At 38.4% G+C, this 25,406-nt stretch overlaps 1 protein-coding gene across 4 annotated transcripts; it reads right to left on the reverse strand.

Moving 5' to 3' along the window:
• Window positions 1-398: 398 nt before the first annotated feature.
• Window positions 399-24,622, reverse strand: LOC135622938 (protein BLISTER-like). 4 transcript variants are annotated; one of them, XR_010491202.1, is made up of 14 exons: window positions 24,234-24,622; window positions 16,138-16,825; window positions 15,463-16,028; window positions 13,968-14,087; window positions 13,778-13,843; window positions 11,227-11,337; window positions 6,626-6,702; window positions 5,610-5,677; window positions 4,318-4,431; window positions 3,082-3,287; window positions 2,873-2,941; window positions 2,000-2,155; window positions 1,675-1,812; window positions 399-925 (listed from the first exon to the last, which is right to left on the reverse strand). XR_010491202.1 is itself a non-coding variant. In XM_065125295.1 (14 exons), the coding sequence occupies exons 3-14, from the start codon at window positions 16,592-16,594 to the stop codon at window positions 1,732-1,734; spliced, it is 2,091 nt and encodes a 696-aa protein (XP_064981367.1). In that variant the 5' UTR covers window positions 16,595-16,825; window positions 24,003-24,040; window positions 24,234-24,622; the 3' UTR covers window positions 1,483-1,731. The 4 variants fall into 4 exon arrangements, 3 of the variants coding, with proteins under 3 accessions (XP_064981367.1, XP_064981366.1, XP_064981368.1); XM_065125295.1 differs by lacking the exon at window positions 399-925 and adding an exon at window positions 24,003-24,040 and having other exon boundaries at window positions 1,483-1,812; XM_065125294.1 differs by lacking the exon at window positions 399-925 and having other exon boundaries at window positions 1,483-1,812.
• Window positions 24,623-25,406: the final 784 nt, after the last annotated feature.

Consider the following 25,406-nt stretch of genomic DNA (forward strand, 5'->3'; position numbering starts at 1 on the left):
ACTTGGACTAACACCTTTTGTGCATGACACATGACATCCTAACTAGTTTCATCCCTGCTGATTTGGAACTCAAGAATACGGGCATCCTGCATCTACTACAGGTTGTTTAGTCAATAATTGCTTAGATCGCTTGCATTTAGTAAAAGCAATGAACAGCTTAGACATATTACATGACCAAAGGACAACGAGAAGGATGGCACTGAGGTCAACATGCTACCTCACCAGATTTGGCTCTTTCTCATCTCAACGCGGTCAGTGAGACATCACGTTGTAACGTCGTAAGGACGTAGAATATGCTTCTGCCTCCGGGAAGACATTCTATTGCAATGTCTCAACGATCTTATCTGTCGTTTGTCTGAGGGGGTGGGAAAAGAAAAAAAACAAGCAGAAATATAGCCTTGAGGAATTAATATGTATGTATGATCGGGTAGAGCACCAAAGTTATTGTTTTCTCACTTCTAGTTACACATGGACCCAACAGTTTTAACTCCGACTGCGTCTTCAATGTCCGACGCAGCAGGACAAGCTTTAGTTCAGTGATGGCGAGGAACAAGACGAGAAACTCGGCGAGTCACATGTGAACTCGGCACACATTATTATTGGGCAGGAAGCAGGCTTTTTTGTGGCTTGATGTCACCGCTACCTTTGGCTCACGGTATGAGCCATGGCAAAGCATGGCCGACCTCCATTGCGAGTCACATGAGGCCATGAAAAGAGTCTGCACAATCTTGACTTCAAATGCTGGTGGTGGTTGACTCCTTTGAGACGCGACAAAAACAAGTGTGGGTGGCTCGTTCCTTCTTCATTCACTGAGTAGATAAATTGAAGGAGGTTCAGCTTTCTCGTCTCTTGTTTGGACACTTGGGCTCAGCAACTTGGTGCATTTCTTGTCTCTTGTTTTCATCCCTTGTGCACTTCTTGGTGCCTAGAATAAAGCATACATAATATTACAACAACAACAACAACAACAACAACAATAATAATAATAATAATTCACATTTTCCTTATACTTGCCATTATTCATCCACACCAAATACTTGCCATGATCACCAACGACCACCATACGACCATAATGCTTACATGAACCTTTCAAACTTTACTTTGCTCAACCACATTATTTGGTTTACATGTTTCTTATTAGAGTTTTTAGCTGATAAAACCCACAAAGCAATTAAGCAAATAATGCAAGCTAAAAGTACACAACAAATCCTTGGCGTAATGTGCAAGACACATAGAATAACCTTCAAAACTTCCAGAGAGAGAGAGAGAGCATCAAGTTTCAACATATTCTCGTTTCAAACTATAAATCAATTTAACAAGATCAGTATAACAGTATATTCGATATGCATATGGTGGGTTGGTTACACTTCACTTCAATGAGTCGCGACCAAAAATAAAAAATGGGAAGAACTTAGAACAGAGCTAATACAACAGTTGCTTCTCACATGTCCACCCCTCCGTTGCCCCTTCCCCCCCTCCCCCACCCCAAAATCCCAACCACCAACCACCAGCGAGAGCCAACAAGGAGCACAATAGAAAAATAATGTGATGGCTCTATGCCTTAATTTCCACGCGTAATTATGGAAGAAATACCTCCAATTTTCTTTTCCTATCCCCAAAAAAGCGTAAAAAAAGAATGGCTACAAACTAGCGGAGCATGTACATGTTGAGTACCTCAATATAACACTAGGAGATAGTAAAGACGGTTCAACAATTCCATCATTCTCCACATCAGAGAAGCTTGCTGGTCCGACGCTTCGCTGGACCTCCAGGGAAGAGCTTCATTATCCAACCCAACACTCTCTCAACCACCTAAAAGAAAGATGCTCTGTTAAGGGAACTTTGATGGCCAATTTATCAACAAAAGAAACGATTGTTTTATCAAAGATGACAACACACACACACAAAAGAATTAAGTCGACTAGTTTGTAATATGAAATTGGATAAGCAATGGAGAACTTGAACAATTAAAGGAAGCAACATCGGTGATTAGCAGTACCTCATCACCCTCATCAGCATATTCCATCGTTTCATGTGTGCTATGCATATCAATTGGTTTTGCCAAGACATTCTCGTTAGCCATTCTTTGAGAGGTCAAGAGTTCTAACCTCTGTGTTTGCGCCTCAAGTTTCTGGGACAAACCTTTGTTCAAATCCTTCAGCAATCATGGCAAAAGGACAAAAAACACATTAATCATTGGAAAGGAAGAAAATGGTCAACTGTTGCATAACAGACTCTCCACGTGATGAAATTCATCAATCCATAATGATTGCTACCAATCAATAGTGCAAACAAAATTAAGAAAATTTGCAGATACAAAACCCCAAAAGCATCCAGCAATTTTTTGTATTCCATCATCTGAACAAGCATTTGCATGTTGTCACTCGAATAAATCCATGCATTGTCCCCCTCCGAAAATGCATGAGCAAACCTTGTGATTTGGGTTTGGGTTGGGTTGGATGCTCTTTCCTAAACCCATAATTCAACAAATAGTATATATAATAATCAACACTACAAGAAGCATCATGAGCCTAAGCATGATACGAGGTCAAGTTCATTTTATAAATTTTCAACTATGAACAGTTACAAGACTGCCACTTAATCCTTCAAGAAATTAATGAGATTCTTGCCAGATTTTGTTATATTTGGTTTGAAGTTCTACGTATTATAATTTATTAGGAGAGTCCAATACCAGTGTTTACAAAACTATATGCTGACTAAGACTTGTTGGTACTAATTGCTTTGCAGTATTCATTGTCACACTGGAAATGTGTCATCAGACTATTTCAGTTAAGCACCTTTCTGAAAAACTAACTGCATTAGTCGTCACAAATCACCAAATCTTTTGTTTGTCATATGAAATCATCATTACCTTGAGTTTGGAACAATTTGATGACTCAATTCTCAATGCTTGTACCAGCTCTTCCTTCTCCACTGCTAACTGAAATTTATAAATCTCTCCATTTAGTATATCAAATGAGAGAAGAGTTAAAAAAAAAATTACATAGATTGGATTCTGCCCATGTGCAGTTATTTTATAAAAAGAAACATGTAGGAAGAATAGTTATAATAAAGTCCAACCTCAGATATCAAAGCCTTGATGTTCTCAATCATTCTGAGCTGGTCGTGTGGCAGATCAATGTGTGCATCTGGAAGATCCATTCTTCTATCATCAAGGAAAGAGGCTGTGACAGTAGACAGAGCTGCAGATGGTCCGACATCTTGCATTGCATTTATGCCACTGTTCATCATTGTTCCTTGAGCATTGTTCTCATTATCTTTGACATCTGGAGGACCAAACTACATATGATTAAAAAAATATTGAAGCAACTTGTATGACTAAAAGAAGAAGATATTTCCTAAAGGTCCACAATTAGGTCAAGTTTAACTACTAACAAATTTAAAGGATGATTCTTCAGTCATTTTGTCTACCCCATTAAGAAATTTTTCAATCTTGATTCAACACCTCTGACAAACCATAAAGGACTATTATCATTGTCATTTCTTCTACTTCACCATGAAGAAAATCTGCTTCCAGCATCTAACACATGCTAAGAAAAACCTCAAAACACAAGCATAAGATTTTGTGGATTAAGCCTATTTGAGGACAGCATAAAAAAAATGTAGCACATTTATAGGTAGAGTAGTTCAAATTGTGTACCCAGAATATGAAAGCCAGCATCATATTCTAAGAAGTACAAACATAATCATAAATTACAGTATTTAATGCTTTGTTATCCTACTCACTACATTAGGAGTATCAGTAAAAAAAGGGCAATTTTCCTAGAAAATACTCACATTTTGAAAATTTCCCAACCAGTATCCCCATTTTGACTTTTTTTTTTCCAAACAATACCCCTAATTCAAAAAATATCAAAACTATCCCTCCACGAACCCTCCTTGCCCGCCACCCGCCCTCTCCTCCTCTCCCACTGCCCGGGCGTCTTTCACCCTCCTCCTCTCCCCTTCTTCCCCACCACCCACCCTCTCCTCCTCCTCCTCCCATCCTCAAATTGGCAGCGGCAGTGGTGGCAGAAGCGGAGGCAACAGAGGAGGTGGAAGAGGGGCAGTTTGGATAGTTTTTGAATTATGAGGTATTATTTGAAAAAATCAAAATGGGGGTACTGTTTGGGAAATACCCAAAATGTGGATATTTTCTAGGGAAATCGTCCTTAAAAAAAAAATCTCAACTGGTGGATTTTACATTGATTATTCATTATGCCAAGAAACCATAATGTATTGCCAGCCAACCATATCTATTTCATGGAACAGTTTATATCATAAGAATCAACCTAACGAACAGCATAAAGTTCATACCTAAATCATCTGTGGATGTAGATGCATCTTGTTTAATAGAAGAAATTTCCGTTGTATGCTTAGTTTTTCCATCTGTTGATGCCTTTCGTAGCATAGACTGCAACACTTTATTCTCTGTTTAATGCAAGCACAATAAGAAATAGATTTCATTTATAACATGTAAATGAGCTTGAATAAGAGATTTCATGACAACAGGCCATGTAAATAAACAAAACATTAAAGAAAATGTGCATATTTCTACACAAAGAAGAACATAAATATGTAAAGACAATATTTGGAAGCCAACGTTGCAACAGATTAGCACCAAATGTTTCTAGCAACTTTCAACAAAAGGCCCAAGGTTTCATATCCAAAAAATTTTAATTTCTTTTTTATACCAGTTTCAACAATCGGTTGGATCAGTACGGGTACGAGTACAACAGCACTAAAATCAAGATCTAGACCATGATGAGGGTAATTTCAGTTGGCCAAAAACAAACCAGTTATTTTGTTCTGAATCTGTCTTCTGGCCAAAAGTGTGGCACTCAGCAAAAGCTCCACTCATGACAAAGATTGTGTTATATAAGGCTTGATATTCTCCATGGTAAAGGTCATCTTAGATTATTAGTACAAGTTGGTGTTCAAGGGGAGTGTCCTGGAGAGCTGACATAGAAAATTGGTACATGAATCTCTCTCTCTCTCTCTCTCTCTCTCTCTCTCTCTCATATTTTCTCTGAATACCAATATTTCTGCACCAACTCATCTTCTGAAATTTGGGGAATCAGCAAACTAAAGTGTGAATGTGCATGCTAAATCTGCAAGACGTAGTTAAGGAAAAATAACAGAAGGAATAAGGAACTTAGCCATAATGCATATTACAACAGAGAGGAGTGTTGATGGGTCAGTTCAAGTTAAGAAAGAAAACTAAGGACCTATAAAGCTGACACAAACCTAAGCAGATTCACTAATGGGTCAAGATATCTTGATCAGGGCTGATCCACACTGGGTGAGAACAGGTTATATAGGATTAGGTAGACCAGTTTAACGAGTTGAGATATTTTTCACTTCGTATTTCCTGAAGGGCATAAAAAATGGATAGGTCAGTTCAAGTTGAACATTACTTTCAAGATAGCATAAACTTAACTCAAGCTGGACCCCACCCACCTATGGGTAAAAATTCTTAAAAGACACCCAACACGATCCCAAGAGAGCATCTTAGATGACTTGGATCCAGTTACAATCAGGTTAAAATATCATACCTTCTTGTAGATTACTAGTAAATCTAGGACTACATAGATGAAGAGATATCATACCTTCTTGTAGGGCATCAACAGTAGACTGAAAATCTTGGCGCTCTTTCTCTAGAACAGAAACTTTACGCCTGCATAGACGAATGAATACTCAAAAGCTACCTAGCGTACCATGATGGTAATGAAGAATGTCATGAAACCAGGTACATTCACTATTTAAAGCAGAAAAAATCTTGAATCTTCAGCCCTCTTTCGTTACTTTTTTTCCAGGAAGAAAAGTAGCATATTCCCTCTTTCCTAGATTGTTACAGAATACACTATGAAGAGTATATTAGGACTTCACATCTTTTCTAGAATTATACAGAAACAATTTTCAATTTTTTTCTTATAAATTGACATAACAATCAGTCTTTTGTTTAGAAATATGATAAATTAAGCTTACTCATAAATCTCATATTTAGCTAAAAAGTAATAAGTGAGCCAAAAAAAAGAAAGCCCTTAATTTTCTTATTGTCGATTTTTATGATGTTAAAAAAGTACAAGTGCAAAGACAAATATAGTCATATTGTTTAAATGCTTTAGCAAGACAATAAGAAAATTAGCAATACCAAATTGAAGGTTTAGAAATTAGACACAATCTTGCAGAAATATTTTATCAGAAATAGGAACAGATTCAAGGAAACACAAATCAGTGCCATACAGCCTTGGTACTTTAATGACAAAAAACATAATAATATGAACAACACAAGACTTCATATCGCCTTTCATTAACCATCACATGAAATGCTTCTTAAAGAAGATGGACACTACACAGTTAAATGTTTGAACATATCACATGCATTGTTTATAAATTAGGCACTTTTATAGACTCATACTTAATTAGAGGAGTACAAGAAACTTTAGCATTGAATACGATACAATAATTGCCTTTGTATTCTGATTTTTCACATCTGTTCCAAGATAACTGCTCACTCATCTGACTCATATCAAATCAACATCTCATAAATCAGAATTTGACTACGAGGTCGATAATCAGCAAAAATGAATAAATAAATAAATCGAACAAAAGCTGAACTTACTTGAATGATGTAATCTCAGAATTCAAGTTCTCCAATTGCTTTTCCAGCTTTAGCTCGTTTGACCTCAATCTTAGTGCCTATTTAATGTTTATGTTTATACCATAAATAGATTAGCGAAATAAGTTGATGATACCAATGAATGTATATAAGTGTTTGGAAAAAACAACACTAGCAATGATTTTACTCATCAAATAAAGGCTATAAAGAAAAGGAAAATAGATGACATAGTAAGTTATTCTGGAATATGTAATACAGGGAATGACCAGTCACAGCCTTCTTAACAAAATTAACAAAAAATATCATAGAACTCAATCTTATATGATTTTTTTCATTTGTTTACTTAATACGATAATACATGTCAATCAACAATTGAAAAGGCATGGTGCCACTCGTAATGCCTGATAAATCCTTTAAACTAATCTATGTAACCAAATTGAATTTCTTTCACAAAAATACAGATCAGCTCCATATCTAGCACATACTAGAAATCCTAACAAATGTAAGTCACTTGAACATGAATTTTCTAGATTTATTAAACCTAATGATAAAACTGGTCGAACCATTTTAAAAACGTAAGATTTTGACTTGGCACAACATCTTAATCCAAGAGAAACCATATCTTAATCCAAAAGAAACTATATGAACGACATTACACAAAAAAAGGAGACAATGAATGTTGTTTGGTGAGAAAATTTGGAAGTGACAAAATTTGAAGTGTCTGGTGTGCACAATTTTATACCCTTTGAAAAGCAAAAGTTCGACATAGCTCAACATTTTAACACTAAAAAAATCGTATGAACATTATTTCATAAAGAAACGCGATAGTTGTAAATCTCAACCGAAAGTGGAAGTTCACATGATTTTCGCTGATTTTCATCACACCATTTCAAACACAAAATTTCGATTTGGCACATTTTAAAACTAGAGAACTTGTATGAAGGTCATTCTATGAAAAAAAATGTTTGTTTCATATGAGACTAAATTAGGGTATCATAGTCTCTCATTTTAAGGTTTGATGTGCTCACCAAAGCTTAAAGTCGAACTTGTAGCCAAAAATCAAACCTAATAAGCGGAATACAAGTTCCAACCAAGTGATAGTTCTATGTCACGATATGCCCCTACTCTCATCAGCAATTAACCCTCTCATACTTGTACCTCTTCACGATGCCTAATACTACATGATAAATCACATGATTCATACTGTTTAAGCTCAATGTAGAACTAAATTGAGCTTTCACAATCTGCCTCATTCAAGACCTAACATTCTCGTCAAGACCCAAGTTTGAATACATAATAGATGGCATGTGAGGTCCAGCCCAACTGCTCCCTGATGTGTCTCTAGCTTTTTGTATGGCCAATTTTTTCTAGTTTGAGTTCCTCACTATTCAATTACCATAAACCAACTTGTTTTCAGTCTTGAGGACCATGTTGTCCATATGCTTAAGCTCATATTATAGAAGTAGGATCATCTAGCCTATACAATCACATTCATCTTTCCACTTCTACTTTGGGGATTAAACAGGAGCATCACATATTATGCTAAAGAAATATGTCGGAAGTCTCATTCCCACAAGTTGTCATTAATTAGTTGCTCACTGAGCACATATATGAAACTAGAAAATTTGTTGGATGTGTTTGAAGCATGCAACTTTTTCATAAAAAAAGGTTTGATTTATATCAACAAACACTTGATCAAAATCATACAATCAAAACATAAAATATAAGACTAGTTTTTGACTTGATTGTTGCACTTTACCCTTTAAATCATGAAATTCGATATCTGAAAATGCATTTCCACTATCTAGTCTAATTTTAAGATCGCCTTCTTGTCCAACACAAATGAAGCAAAAGGAAAGAAGAGATAAGGGTAAAGAAAAGAAGTGAGGATGGAAAAAGGTGAAGACATCTTGTGGTACATAGGACTTAATGGGAAACGACAATACAACTAATATTGAACAAATATTGTAAGGAGCATATATTGCAATGGTGCTACAAGCCCGAAAACGTAGGCTTCCTCAACACTTGAGTAAAGACACCAAAAGATCTTTATTCCAGGGATTATCATATTGATGATACCAAGATGTACGAGAAAATACATACCAATTCTACCCAAGTCTCAACACAAGGTCTCACATCATGATAAAAAACAACACACTTAAAAATGTGATTGGCTTGTGCTTATTTTCATAGGGTCCATGACATACTGTGTTAATTTCTATTCCTAAAAGATATTGGTTTGCACATGTTTCACTGAATAACAATAGGAAACTCACTTTAAGACTTTTTTCCCACCGAAAATGAAGATATATGATAAAAATATTATTAGTGGTATGTCCTCCTTATTGTTCTTGTCAAACATGAATTTACAACATAAAATATGAAAAAAAAAATAAATTTGTTTCCAGATTAGTATATATTGGAAACAAGATTAGACAAGGTCAACCAGGCCAAATCACATATCAAGTTTCATAAATAAGCCAAACAAATATAAGAAAATTTTAATGAAAGAAAATGATGATTTTATGAAGTTTAATAAACACGTGTTGAGAATATGATCATTGAAAGGTACTTTGTCAAAAGAAACAAACCCAAGGGGAAAGCTCCCCTTTGGTGAACCAATTTAGGGATGAAGACACCAAACACGAGAGAGTGCCTACAAGACCAAGGTTTGATGTACCAAAGCATACTGCTCTGTATGGGCAATACGTACCTGTCCAACAGAGGATCAGTGTAGCTCGATGCATACCATACTGACAACTGGTCGATACATCGGTACAAACCGATAATGCGAACTATGTGCAAGACCACAAGTGTCCTCAAATAATTGACACTGATCGAGTTCAATTGGGATCTAGCTTATTAGTATTGCAACTCTAGGTCCGCAAACTATAATATTTTCAGGAAATTGTTATTTTAATTAGCAAATGTGCAAATTCACGATAGCTTAACTATATTGATATTGTGACTTCACACACGACACCAATCTGAAACAATGAACACTTCAAAAACCCTAAACAATCTCACCACAACACTGATAGTAGAGATGATAGAGAAAATACTGCCAGTCAAAGTGCATATTGTCACCAAAAAGATCACAAGGCATATTTTATCCACATGAAAAGATTCTCGTGGTCTTTCCTCAAGTTTCTTTGAGAATATGGATAGATAAAGCTAATACTAACAGTCTAACACATGACTTGTCAAATAGTTACTATGCCCCCTCAATATTTGGTGGTAAATGGCAAATGAACCATTTGCAGCCACATACATATATGCGTGGCCACCTGTGCAACCTTTGTATGCATGAAAACGCAGCCAGATATATCTGTGGAAGCACCATGCAGTTTGCATAAGCATAACATATGGTCACGTATTTGGTTTATGTTTCCTCCTCATTGCTACCATTTCTACTGTCATATTATCTTTAAAAGTATAAAACATGGTCAATGATAATTTAACACTGATATTATGACTTATCACTTTAATAATGCTTTAGAGAACATAAAAATATCACTAGGTGAGCTTTTGTTTGATCATTGCACTATCTATTTATCTTTACAATGTTTAACTGTTTGCTCTTCTTAATTATGATTTTTATTTTTTTATGCCTCATATTGGAGCTGTCGCATATCATGGCTCCCTTGCAGAACATTGTTCCTCAATTGCTCACAGTAACTAATGTTCTGACATTTGTGAATAAGAATCTGTTACAACGAATGAAGAAATGAAGAACATAAAAAAAAAAAAAAGCCTTAGTATCATGGTTATTGCTCTTTTGCAGTCTTAAGTGATTAGAATTTCAGTCACAAAAGTAGCTTCTTTGCTTGTAAAGCAAGGCTACATGCAGAAAACCTCCTTGACGCCGCATTAGTGGAAGCTGTGTGCACCGTCATCATTTTTATGAAAATGACTTCTTTGCTTACCAGGAAAGTCTGCAATGAGATAATTAATTTATTAACTTTGTTGAGCTGTAACTATTGGTCTAAAATGTTTAAACCTAAATTAATGGTAATAAATTCATCAATCCCTAACAAGTCAATTTAAGCATTTACCCACTTCTGAAATGGGACTAAACTGGGGTGTTATACACTATTCTTTGAACCTGCCCAACCTGCATATTTGCAGGAACTTTATGCACTGGATCACCCTTAAGACTAAGTAAAAAAGCACAAAAAATCTTGTTCACATTAAAAGATGTTTAAAGTTCTTATATCTTTCATTGCTCTTTAGGAACCTAAAACCAACCAAAAAAAAATCCACATATGTACATGTTGACAAATGGATTATGCAGTATCATACATCATAGGATTAAAATAAAAAATTGACGTTAGATAAACTAAGCAATCAATTTCTGACTGTCAGATTAATTCAAGGCAACAAAAAACCAAATCTGAATTCTAGAATCACACGTTCAACCTGCTTTACATGAATAGAAAAAGGAAATGTTGAAAACAAATCAAGCTGTAGAAACATCCTCTACATTAAAAGAAGTATCTCTTTGGAAAAGATATCAAGATTCTAAACAATGTTGTCTTGATTAAGAAGTCAAGTTAATATAATCAATTCTTAGATCAGCACTAAAGTAACAAACAATCAGCTACCTTCTCTTCTAAGCTAATAACTTCAGATGCAAGTAGTTTGGCTCTTTCATCAGCAGCATTGCATTCCAGCTGCGCATTTGTATACTCCAACTTAACAGACTCGAAAGCAAGCTGTTAACATTCAAAGTCGATTATAATGTGAACACAATTTGCTAATACCATCCAATATATACCACAGTTGTAACAAGTTATATCACATGTAATAGAAACCATGACTAGTATAAGTGGTAGCCACATGACCAGTTTGAATTTGCATACATGTCAGTGCAGAATCTAAATTTTAAAAATGCTAAAAAATATATAGATTTATCTTGCTAACAGAGACTTCACTTCATGACATTTATCACCAACATCCCAATTCCTAGGTGACGACAAGCTATGCAAAATTTTCTGCAATTTAATAAATGAACTAATAATAAACTGTTCACAGCTGTTTGTTCGATATTGGAATCTCGAACTGCAAGCAGGTCCAATGTCTCTCAACCCAAACTCATGAGGAAGCGAGACAGAAACTATCTGAATATCTGCAATACAACTATTTTATAAATGGCCCTGAAGAAAACTGAGGCACCTAACAACTCTACATTAAGAGGAAAAAAGAAAGGCCAACCTGCATCACTTTGGATTGGTGATGAACTTCGATTCAGGTTCAATTAAACATGTTTTCAGTTTAACCTTTTGTTCTCTTTTTGTAATAATTGTAGTACTTAAAAGTGGGTTTTTGTAAAACAAATCAGAAGTTGATGTGGATTACCACATCAAGGATTACAATATTTTACCATAGTATTGTATATATCCCTGGCTGGACCAATACATACTTCCCGGTACTAGTGTGCCAGCAGATGGTATACCAATATGTACTGAAGAGGAAGAAGAGGAAGAAAGAAGCAGAGGAAGGTGTAAGAGGAAGGAAGAAGAGGAGGCGATGGAGGAAAAGGAGGAAGAGGAAGGAAGAAGGGAGGCAGTAGAGGAAGGAAGAAAAATAAGGAAGAAAAGAAAAGAAGATGAGGACACGGTAGAGGAAGAGAAGAGAAGAAGAGCAGGAGGACGAGGCATGGAGGAGGATCTGATGTAAGAGGAAGGAAAAAGTGGAAATGGTGAAGGAAGAGGAGAAGGAATATGAGGAGAAGGGGAGGAAGCATACCCTACATCAACGATGCATGATGGGTGGCAAGGAGGTAGGTAACAGTAAACGGCAGTGGTTGGCTCGTGATTTCATGCTCCACACATACAGAGAAGAGGGCCTTCAGTAGTGGGGGAACAGGAGGAGAAAGAGTGGGAAGCATACCCAAGGTCAATGATGTGCAGTGTGGGGGAGGTGGACAGCGATGTATGACAGTGGTTGGTTCGTGATTTCAGGCTCTGTGCATATAGAGAAGAGGGCTAATGAAAATGAGCCCTATTTGAAGCAAAAGTTATTATAACAGGGCTGTCCAAAATAGAGGTGGTAAGTATCTTAGTTCGGGCTTGGATCGGTAAATACAGATAGATACGAGTCAACCCAAGTGAAATTGCAATTACTATACCACATGGCAACATCTCCAATGCTACTTTAGCTTTCTTAGATGGCTCAAGGAGAAAAAAGAAAGCCAATGAGGTAAAAAGTGAAAGAAATCATTTTTTGATATTGACTTAAGATTACAAATCTTGCATCTCTACAAAAATAATTCATCATTCTACAAAGATAAAAGTCTATTGAAGATAAAAGTCTATTGATCTGATACATTTAAAAAAAAAAACAATTTGTCAATAAAAATCTGTAAAATTAACTTCTCCAAACTTTTTTGTGATTTCCTTTGTTCTTAAATCACTAACAGAAAGTTTTAAAAAGGGAAAAGGAATGGTAACTAAGACATTGAATAATAAATGAGAATGAACAACTATGTATGAGAGTGGTTTGAGGGCACAATCTTCCTCTCAAAGTAAATTATGAGGGCTTGGAGCGAATTTAAGAAATTTATTGATTCCTTATCTTGCTATCCTCTCTCCTTAATTATCGTACCATTTAAAAGTCTCCATTACATTATCCTTAAAGCTCTAAGATTCTTGTTGTCATATACTTCACTTGACCATACATGATACACAAAACCCCAAACTACTGAGAACCTAATAGCTACACGACACTAGAAACTAGTGGATTAGCCTCATGATTAAGTAAAGCTAGTCAAGAAGAGCAGCATTGTTGTCTTTGTTTCTTCTCAAGCCTGGTATGTATTTAAATTTCAATAATTATGTTTTCGTTCTTTGAATTGATTTTCCTATTAATCGGGCATGTGTTAATCAACTCCTCCCTCTTTAGTTTGTCCCTTTTGTTTTCCACCAACACTATGCCTAATACCTTAATCGTTAGTACCCTTCAGGTTGTCCTACGTCAAACCCCTTCCAGCAAAAGTTTGGAAATCATATATAATTGAACTTTGTTTAAGTTTAAACTGCTGAATATAAGTTGTTTTATCATCAGCAAAGGAATGACTAAACAATCTACATGCTAACAGTATGCTGAAAGAAGTAAACAAAAGATACATCATGCACCTAAGGTAAAAGGACTAACCATTTGAGCCTTGATCTCCTCCTGCAACCTTTCCATGTCAGATTTTAACTGATTAACTACTTTCCCCTGAGGCAACAAGCCAAATGTCAGGCTTGGATAAAAAATGTCTTTTGCAAAACCAATACTCTCACACAATCAGCTTTGACATTAGCATACGGAGAAATTGCCAATCCATGGTCAAAGAGCACACCTGTTGGTTAAAGCTATCAGTTAATGATGAATTCTCTGCAGCTAAGGACTCTGCTAGTGTTTGAGCTGTCTGTAAAGCCCGTTGCAACGAGAACTTTTCTTTAGTTAAATCCTCAATATGCTGTAAGACAGAAAATATGACTGCTGAGAAGTGAACATTAACTATTTTCATACAGAAAAATTAATAGAAACAGATTTAATGATGGCAAATTCATTTATAATTACTGTAAAAATTTCAAAAGCAAAATAACATAAGGATCCTAATTGAGTTAGCTATATAACTATGACAATCACATTGTACCAAATAAGTAACAAGCACCACAAAAAAATTTTATGATCAAGTAAAGTTTTAAGACCTATGATATATTCCCATCAGAATAGTACAAACAAAGCAACTGCAATTAAAACATGCTTGATCAAGTTAATGGGGAAAAAAACCTATGCTATCTACTGGATCAACCAGTGCTATGCTTTTTTTTTTCTAAAACCTAATAGCTTGAATGAAATTTAAAATTATTTTTAATAAAATTTTGAGTAAGAATTTCGCTTCCAGTTTACTAGGATATTTTTTCCTTTGTGGAAGTCCTTAATCAGAAAAGTTGTGACTTCTGTGGTCAATAGAGCCATGGAAATAACAAGACGTTGTCTCCCTCACTTCTTGGCATCAGTAATATGTACTATTTCAATAGAACAACAAGACAAAAACTGCCTTGTAAAGGGTATACCCCAAATTACCCCAAATCAAAGTGGTAACATACACAATATTAATGCATGTTGATACTTGTCCATCTAGACATTCCTTATCTCAAATATATTCCTGACTTCATCCGCATGCACCATCCAGGAGACACTGATCCATAGAACAATTCAATATAAACTTATCAATTATACTATGAGGTCTACCATCATCACATGAAGATACAACTTTGAAAATTTTATAGAGTGGAGTTTTGTTGCTGTTGAGACTTCATATATTGTGTATAAAAATTAGGAAAACATGTATTATTTGAAATTGTGTATGATGCATTGTCACTGACTTGCTTCACTCCTAAGTTACCATAATATGTTTCTATCGAGATGTCATGTTCATAAATATGTTAACATGGTTCTATTATATTTACAGTCATAAAACCAACCTAGATATTATGAATGATAACAACATGTATCACAGATGATAGTTGATACATCACTATTCAAAATTATCAAACCAATAGAAACTGAAAAATAAAATGATCATAATATTGCTAAAATTATGAGTTCATCTTTCTTCATTAAAATCAACGTCAAGTTATGATCATCTTAAGACTATTTTTTTATTGTAACACCACATAAAGTGGCAGATAAAGGATTTTTAATTGATAACCATACCTTTCATATTCTTTTAAAAAAATTAAATCATGTTTTTCTTAAAAGAGCCTTAGTCAAAATAGGATAGAAAATATATTATCTTTAGAATAGGATTATCAAGATAATGTCTACGAATGGAATCAAATAACCTGCTCCAAAGAAGCAAAATCTTCGTCCTTTTTCAAAGATGGAAACTCATGATCCCTCTGGATATCTTGATCTGTTGCTCTCTGCTTCGGCTGTTGCTCCTCATCAAAGAATCCCATGGTGCTAAAAGATGATTGCTTTTCTCTAGTGGAATCAAGAGTTGTCAACCTAAGTGACTGTTCCATGGAGTTATCTGCAGATGGCTGCTGCAGGGAAGCTGATAACTGAGCCTCTGTGTTCTGGAATTTTGAATTGTCAAGTGATACAGGTGTAACAATACTATCAGGGTCGCCATGTGAAACGTTAGATATTGAAGAAACTCTGGCCACACCAAGTGAGTCGAGAAATGATGGACGTGATCGACCAAATGTGGTTCCATAGCTAGTCACAGGAAAAGTTTCACCAGAGGATCTTCCAAAACCAGAACTGAAGCCTGCAGAAAAAGATTCTGGTGCACGCCAAGTTGAATTGTCAACATTAAGGCGACGACTAATGGCATCAGCTATCCTCCCTCCCGCACTAGCAGTACCATGATTATCTTTGTTGCTGATTTGAAAAGGTTTCTCCACTGCATAAGCAGACAATTATTTTGTTAAGAACTGAAGCCCTGAATATAAATATAATTCATAGCAAAATGATGCTCTAACAGGCGTGATGGAAAGTTGGAACTTAATTACCATCATATATCTTGGTTGATGCACTAGGATAACCCAAGGTGTGCATTGCAGAAATACTTTCCGACTTTTCAGGAAGAGTGCTCATATTATAAGCACCTGACACATCCCTATCATGCATGTGACTTGTGGAAGAAACTCTGTTCTCGAAATCACCTGATTCAACATTATGCAAATGAAACCCTGGACCATGGATATTCCCATCAATATATGGCTTTGTGATATCTGGATCAAAAGCAATATGCTGATCTGCTTTAAAACCATCAGCTGATCCAACCTTTGATTCCTCGTTACCACTAAGCTCATTTTTCTCTCTCCAGTGGTCATAATAACCATTAGCCGATTCAGAAAAAGTTGAGCTGTCAGGTAATCTGAGGACTTTATCCTTAACAGCTTCTTGCTCTGAATTACCATGTGATATATGATTGTTATAGTTCCAGGCAGTAGAATTAACAGGCATCCTAGTTGACAAATCAACATCGCTGTTTTGGGAAGAATTAACTGCTTTATCTTCATAGGATATCACAACCCCAGAAGTTTTGACAACATTTGTGCCACCTGTACCTGAAGAATCATCTTCCTTATGCTGATTAGTTTTAGAAGAATTTTCATATTGGTCTACATCAGTTGATTGCAAGTGTCCAACAGATGCAACCTGTTTAGCAGCTTTTTTCTTCCGGAACTCCTCCAACTGTTAAAAACGAATAAATAACTCACATCAGAAGTTAGTTCCATTAAAACTCTCACCCAGCAAAAAGTAAAAAACATAAAGGGCACCTGAAAGAGTTAAACCATAGAGTATGCCAGCTGTAACCTTGGAAGATTGTGCAAAGCATCACACATGCAATGCAGACATATATACACACAGAAACGTGATATGTATGCTAAGCATCAAGTCGGTGTATATCTTAAGTTTGTAATACTGCCCAGAACAGTTTGGTATATGTGGTATTTATCAGTCCGACAGCCTACCTATACGCAGACCAGGGTAAACTGGACAGTAGGCCCCGTACTGTCACGACCTTAGCTGGTTTTGCCTAAGGCGTGCGGCACCCTCGCGCGTCCGTCCGCAAAGGTCAGCCTCCCCGAAGCCTCCCATTGTCCCTTAGGACCAACAAAAGAGAGAACGGGTTAAAAAGAACGCCTCAATCGGGATCCACAAGCAAACATGTCCGAAAAACACTTCATAGACAATGCAAATTACAAACAGACTTTACAAGCTCTGAATAGTTGCACAATAAAGGGTAAAATGGTCCATTACAGACCGAAAAGCTCTCGCTCGTGTCCACTTGACACAACCTTTATTTACAAGCCTAAAAAGGCCACCAACCCAACTAACATGGGACTATTTAGCCTTCGGCCGCCCCTCTATCTGCTGTACAAGGCATGAACATGCCAAAAGACAACGGACAGACATAAGCATTACATCCAACATCTTGTTTAGAAGTTTGTCCGTTACATTCTCCCCCACTTATCCCTTCGACGTCCTCGTCGAAGCCTTTGTGAACACTGCAACTCTTCGCCTTTGCTGAGTCTTCAATCTTCTGCTCCAGCTGTAATGCGCCTCCTGGCTCCCAGCTGCTCTCCGCTGCTGTTTCTGAGTAGTCGAACCTTTGATCCGCCATGCTGCTTCAACTCGCCAATGACTCTGACTCTGGTGTGGGGTTGGCTGAGTTGTATTGATCCTCGTTGATTTCTGCGGATCCACCAAATGAAGGAAAAGACCATCCTTACTGCGCCAGTCTCTCAAAATTTCCCCATACTGCTTGAACTGGGTGGATGCTTGTTGGAGCTTTAACGAGCATCGCCTCGCAAACTTCCGAAGTTTTGGATCCTTCCTCCACAAAATCTGCTCATTGACTCTTCTTTCAGTTAGTTGTCACATCCAAGTAGGTTCGCATCACTTCCGCTTTCGATTGGCATTTCGTAGGGAAATGAGGCGGACAATCTACTCTCAGTAGCACTGATCACCGTTGGTGAGGATTTGACAACTATTGTCTTCCATTATCTTCGAAGGGTCTTTGAACTTGTGCAGCGCTCCTCTGCTGGATAGATAAGAGAATTGGGGTACTCAGTTTCGCCCATTCTCTTAAGAGTTGAGAAGGCAAAAGTTACTTGACTTCGCCCGCCTCCTCGAGGTTGTACTTCATGCATCGAGCTGGTTACTGGCCTTCGCCTGCTCTTTGCTCACACTTCTGAAGCACTTGAAGTGTTTGCACTCCTTGCATTGAGTTAGCTACTGTGATTCACCTTCTCAATGCCATTGAACTTCTGGAATGCAAGAAGTTTTCACCCCAACTTGGAGTAATTCTCTGATAGATGAGGTCGCCTCTGGGATTGTACCGTCTTCTCCATCAACCCTGCCGCCTACTCCACTGAGTAGTAAAGGTACAGCACCGTGTACTGCTTGCTTCGTTCCTTGGTCGTGCACCCTTGCATGACCTGAAGTCCTTCACTTACGGCTATCTTGATGAGAAACTTGTTGACACCGGTCTTACGAAGTTTCTTGGCCTCTGCCCTTCAGCCTTGTCTCGGTACTTGGAGATTGCCTCTGCATGCTCCACCTCCTCGGCCCCTTTCACGACCAAGCGCTCTCCCTCCATGAGAGCAAGGGATCAATGACTTGCACGGAAGTCCCGCCTCTGCGGTACCATGGCGCTGCCATGCCCATGGCCTTACTATCCGTCGCCTCGCCTCTGTATCCCTTTTCTTCACAATCAGTAGAGATGTCTCCGTGGCACTCCTCTGAGTCCACCTCCATTCTAACTGATGCTTGATTTTGGGTAGCTAAGTCCCTTTGGACTCGTCGTCGCTTCCTCGCCCCTTTCGACCCCCTGCTTCAACACCACTGTGTTCTCCAAGCAGTCCGTTTGGTCGATGGAAAGACAGACTGCAACTCCCATGCATGGCCTCTGCCATCACATAGTAGAGTTTGCATTGATTCTGTTCTCCTTAGCTTCCTTGGTAGCAACGTTCGCTTACTCGACCTTGTCCTCTGACTTGTCGGGCTCCCTTAAGCGAATATGAGCTCTGGAGCAATCCAACTCTCCAGCTGCTTCGATCATACCTCTGCATGATCAAGTCCCTCCCATGGAACTCACTGGTACTTGCATTCAAACTTTTCCCTTGGTGGAACCCAGCCCCCATATGCTGATGACCAAGGTTTTCATCCGATGCAAAATTCGGTGCACGCCCGGAAGACCCGCCTTTGCGGTACCATGGCCTTCACTCCTTGAATCCATAGCCCTTCTTGCCGTCATGTTGTTCACCAAAGCGGAGCTCCCAGTAGCTCCCGATCATACCTTCATATGATCTCATCCCTCACGGGACAGATTGTGTGTATCGCATTGCCACGAACTGTTCCACCACGATCCGCTGCACCATGTCGCCTCCTGGTGACATCTCCATTGCATTCTGATCCTTGTGGAATAAACTCGAATTGTGAACCCTCCATGTGTGGCCTCTGCCAATACATCGCAGGGTCCCTTCCACCTTCGAATTTGTTTGCTCCTTTGGCAATCGACCTTCATCCACCCACTCTTGGGTCACACCTAGATGAAGCACCGCTCTAGGACAGTCCGTCGCCTAGTAGCTCCCGAAGTCCACCGACTCCACTGTAGTTTGTGCACCATTGTCTGGATCCTGGGCCTCTGCTCCTACCAGCACAATCTCCGCTACGCACTGCTTCCTTCATGGCAACTTGAATGGCAACACTGTGGCATATTCTTCAAGAGTAGCCGCCTCTGCGTCCTCTTGCCCCGTGCTAAGGCCTCCTGAACCCAACTTCGCCTCCGCAAATTGAGTCACCTTAGTTCCTCCATCAAATGCTCCTCCGAGATAAGGTGCATGTGCCCAGAAGCTCCCTTCGTCTTTGGCACCATGCAAGATGAGTCCGCTCCGTCAGAATGAAGGACCCATGGAACAACATGATCCTACCCTTGCCTCTGCAAGAGTTCATGTCTTTGACCTCTGTTTAAGGAAAGCACTGTGCTTCTGCTCCATGCTCCAACTTCTCTGCTGGCTCCCTTCAGGCGGCTTGGGTACTTCGCCAAGTTACACCCAAGTTGCTCCGCTCCTCTTTTTTGCATTGAGTCGATGGTGGCCCTCGCGCCCACCATTCCACGAGTCAACCCTCCCTTGAGTCCGATCTCCATATCGACTCTAAGTGTGCCTTCATTTAAGTTGCTTCAGGTCGCTCCCCCACTTGATCTCGCAATGCATCCACCAATGCATTCTCTCGAGCGAGATCATGCGACAACTCCTCGCCGCTTGCTCAGTCCATCGAGCTTCATGAAGTTGTTGTTTGTGAGGTACTCCTCAACATGTGAAGTCCGTCTCACATGATTCTCCCTCTGGAGTGCCGAGACTTATCCCTCCTAGATAACTGTCCCGTTGGAGCAACATCTCTCTTCGTTTCGGAGACCCCCATCCCCTTGGACTACTCCGATCTGCTAAACAAACTGTGCATTGTTCTGCCTCTTGCAAACGCACTTGCTAGATTGCGCCTCCACGTCAATACAGCCACTGCCGCACCCCTCAAGGCCTAGCAACATGCTAAACTCGTTGCACACTTCAGCCTCCTCCGGACGTATCCTTCACATGACGAAGAGAAAGTTTCAATGCTTCATGGCGCCGAGTCTCGGTCGCCTTGGGATGGCCACGAACATTCCATCGTCCGCATACAAGCCCATGCATGAGTACCAAATTCTTCGAGTTAGCAATTCCCCTCACCTCTGTGAGCTTTGCATAACTCTTTTGGTCGTTGAACAACTCATTCCACCTTGGATGGTCTCATTCTTGCCAAGCGCCTCGCTTGCCTAGAGCACCATCAAGTATAGTTGTCAACGTTGAGCCGTAGCTCAAACTCAGCCATCCCAACCTTTGTGCGCTCCGCATTCTTCCAAGCTTGCCTGTTCTCGTGGTGCCTCTTGCGCGAAGGGTTGGCCATTCCTCAAAATGCCAATGTTAGATGCCCGCTTCTCTGAGCGACTCTTTTCCCTACATCTCCATGCCCGTTTTCCCTCAAACGGTCGCGCGTGTGCTGACTGCCCTCAACGCAGCCCCGCTAGGTCCCCCACGTTTGCATGTCAAGTGTTTCTATGAGTGCTTGTCCCGCTCTGATACCATATTGTCACGACTTTAGCTGGTTTTGCCTAAGGCGTGCGGCACCCTCGCGCGTCCGTCCGCAAAGGTCAGCCTCCCCGAAGCCTCTCATTGTCCCTTAGGACCAACAAAAGAGAGAACGGGTTAAAAAGAACGCCTCAATCGGGATCCACAAGCAAACATGTCCGAAAAACACTTCATAGACAATGCAAATTACAAACAGACTTTACAAGCTCTGAATAGTTGCACAACAAAGGGTAAAATGGTCCATTACAGATCGAAAAGCTCTCGCTCGTGTCCACTTGACACAACTTTTATTTACAAGCCTAAAAAGGCCACCAACCCAGCTAACATGGGACTATTTAGCCTTCGGCCGCCCCTCTATCTGCTGTACAAGGCATGAACATGCCAAAAGACAACGGACAGACATAAGCATTACATCCAACATCTTGTTTAGAAGTTTGTCCGTTACAGTACGGGACCTGTACCACCTAGTACAAGGCTTGTACTAGACAGCAACTTATTTCTTTTTTTTTTCTTTTTTTCAGGCTTTTTTATAAACTCGGTGTGTATCAATGTACTGACACATGGTACACCAATACTAATCAGACCATTCCTAGCCACCAGAATGGTCTTGTACCCAAAATTAAAAACCTCATCTTAGATTTTTCATATTTGTTAATGTATTACCTACAAGAATTCAAATTGCAATAACATGTTGATGTAAAACAATGGTTCTGGGCTTCCACCCTCTAGGAAACAATAAATGTTTTAATTGATATATTTCCCACAATCTTTCATATTGCTTCTCCTATTCTAGCATTAGGCCATCTAGTCCCCCCCCTTCTCAACAACCATTGACCTTGGAATTTGTTGTGGTTTCTGACATCTCATAGTTATGCGACCGTACCATTCAAAATTAAAATTAAAATCCTTGGTTTGGACCACATGGATCCATGAGCTTTGATCAATAAGGCATGTTTAGTCACAGAGAAGAAGATGCAATGAAGTCGTGTTGGATATAGAGATGGGGTATTGAAAAAGACTATGCTAGGGCAGCAATTGGGAGAGACAAGGGTGGCCATAAGGCAGCATAGAAAAGGACAGAAGCACTTTGATACTGACTACCATTGATCAAATCAAAGGACAAAGAGAAAGCAGAACAAGAAGATAACGCAAAACAGAGCATAGAAAAATCTTGGTTAAAAACTATCGGAGAAAATGTTAAAATGCAATGAGCTCCATTTTCTTCCAAATGTCAAAGAAAAATCAACAATGTTTGTTTCCTTTCAACAATGTAAAAAGAGTATAATATTCTGCTAGCTTGAGAGGAGTCCGGATAGTATCTGATTAGCTTGCAAAAAACCTTGCAAGTTGACTAATTCATACTAAAGAGACCATCAAAGGGAGTCATGTGATCCTCGAAAATATCCTCCTATTGAGGTCCAATGAACTGGTGAATTAGCTCAAGAGTTTTAATGATGCCAAAGTATATGGAGTCAATTTATGGTATGCAAGTAACACCACTTTTCATGTTGGTTAGTAAATGTCACATGCAAGACCAAATGTTTCAAAAGTTTCAAAGGAAAAACAAAACATCCTTTTGTTTTTATCCTTTTCTTTCTCCTTTTGAGTACTAAATCCCAAGAAAAAAAGAACCCAGTTTAAAGTATTAACTCCCAAACCAAAATGCAAAGTATGATTTACAATTCCATTACTCTCCAACCAATAAATCTTATATCAGACAACCTAAAACAAAAAAGGGAAAAAAAAAAAAAGATAACCGCAAAGAACTTGGATATGCATAGAGGTATGAGAAAATAAAATGACATAAGAAATATTGGAAAAATAAAAAGAAAGGAGCTCAAAAAGATAAGAAGTCCATATTGCAAGAAGGGATCTAACAGAATATAAAAATTACTTGCAAATCATTTTGCTTTCATCACCTTCTTCTATTAGTTGGTCACAGATTCTCTTATGGAAATGTAAACTTCCTATTAGTTGAAGTAGATCAGCCTTTAAAAGATAAGAAGTTAGATCTTGCACGCAACTTCTAACGGTGAGATAGGATGCATCAATAGGCATCTAGCTTTGCCAAAGAGGCATGCACTTTTTTGCTTTCATTTTTTTTCATAGGTATAGTAAAATAAAAAATGAGAAGTAACTTTTTTAAAAATAATTAGTTAATTTTCTTAAAAGCTTGTCCAAAAAAAAATGCAATAAAACATCAAAGAAAAGTATGGTTTGACTCCTCCATCTAATTAAAAGAATAATCTCACAACCTAAATTTTATAGAATAACAGAAAAAGACACAACATAATTGTATATTAGGTATTACACTTTCACAATGATATGCACATTTTTAAAGAACATCCAACAAAACTTTCAATCAACAAACAAACCAAAAGCGATTAACCTCAACCAAGCAATGGCTTAATGTATGTGCACATCAACTGAAGAACATTTCTTCTGAACATATAGGAAAGTCCTTTTCCCTATCCTTAGACAAGAAATGCACTGTCATTCTGAAGGGCTTCCCTCTTAGACCTTAAGCTGCTTCCATGAATTCAAAAAGATCGGTCTCGCCTGTGAACTATGCTAACAACGATTTGACAAGATTCTTGTTAAAAGCACCAAGTAAACTAAATGATCAAAGAATACCTTGACAAGTTGAAGGTTTCCTGAGATACAAAAAAAAATCCTAATAAAAAGATGACAAGGTCTCAAATAAGATTCCTCTAGTAAACTAAATGATCAAAGAATACCTTGACAAGTTGAAGGTTTCTTGATATACAAAAAATACCTGATAAAAAGATTACAAGGTTTCAAACAAGATTCCTGTACAAGAAATACCCTAATTTTAATTTTAAAGATGACAAGTTGAAGGTTTCTTGATACACTAAATGATAAAAAAAAAAACCCAATTTCCAATTTCTTGAAACTGGATCTCGCAAACAAACATCCAAAACATCAACCAAGACAGCCGCAAACAATACCTTCTTCTTGCCCAATTCGAGGTGCCCTTGCTTGCGCGATGAGGCTACTGAATTGGACATGACCTTCGCGGAAGCCATCGAGAAAACCCTACCTCCTCCCTTTTTATCCACCTAGAATGCCCAATTCCGGTGTCCGCCGGGACCAGGACGAGAAGAAAAAATATTGTTTTGAGGAGGAGGAGCGAGGAGCTTCAAAGTATCGGATCTCCAGAGGGATCACACGAATCGAAGAAATGGAATCGTGCGATCACGGAAGGATCGAGGCAACGAGCTCTCTGAGATCGGCGAAGGGTTGAGGAGGGAAGCGGATTTGGGAGAGCGTCTTTGTTTACAGATCTCTCCGATCTCCTCTCTCTCTCTCGCTCTCGCGTTTTGCTTACTATTTTTACCTCTTTTCTCGTCTGTTGGGGAGGTGGGTAGGGTCGGCTTAGACTACGATGCCGGACCGAACCGGTTCGGTTTGGTTTTCCGCGTCGGCGGACCAAATCAGGGCTTTAAGACACAAGGATGGGCCGAAAATAGATAACAGCGGTCTGATTAGTACTCAAAATCTACCGAAACCGTTTAAATCAGATTCAATTACTCTCTAATTGGGTTTGAGGGAAATAATTAGTATTTAATTTATGAAATGAGTCTGATTTGTATTCAAATTTATATAATCTGTATAAAAAATACTTTCTAATTATGTTTGAGATAAGTTAGGAAAGAAAAATGAAATACTCGATAGCATGGTTCGTCTTATCGATCCATACCATTGTATCGATCGACTATCAGTATGATATGTACCAATGTATTGACATATAGTACGATAGGATATACCGAGAGACTGATATATACTGTCCATATTGATCTCCTATTGGATCGGTACGTACCCCTATATCGAACGGTACACCGTGATACGATGAACCTTGTTTGATATATCAGCCTGATTAGTACCTTAATCCATCTAACCTATTTAAATTGAATTTAAGGTTTGATTATCGTGATCATTAATCTTAGTAGGATTCTCATGATATGTAATACTAATTGCAGTACCTCCCAAAGCAAGTTATTTAGCTGTATGTTTCTTACCATTGTTCATGAAGCATTGGAAAGAACATCTCATGTGTACACTCTCTTTCTTCACCAGCCAAAAAATGAATCTAAATCTCAGAAGTGTTTTAGGAGACGATA

Source organism: Musa acuminata, chromosome BXJ2-9, assembly GCF_036884655.1.
Source record: "Musa acuminata AAA Group cultivar baxijiao chromosome BXJ2-9, Cavendish_Baxijiao_AAA, whole genome shotgun sequence".
Classification (NCBI taxonomy): domain Eukaryota; kingdom Viridiplantae; phylum Streptophyta; class Magnoliopsida; order Zingiberales; family Musaceae; genus Musa; species Musa acuminata.

What these genes read in the sequence shown, in the direction of transcription:
- LOC135622938 (XM_065125294.1), bottom strand. Translation starts at nt 24,311, where the DNA reads ATGGCTTCCGCGAAGGTCATGTCCAATTCAGTAGCCTCATCGCGCAAG. An exon ending in TTATTAGCTTAGAAGAGAAG is followed by an intron (nt 6,703 to 11,226) that starts GTAGCTGATTGT and finishes AACATTAAATAG; the next exon opens with GCACTAAGATTGAGGTCAAA. An exon ending in TGTTGATGCCCTACAAGAAG is followed by an intron (nt 4,432 to 5,609) that starts GTATGATATCTC and finishes TGCATTAAACAG; the next exon opens with AGAATAAAGTGTTGCAGTCT.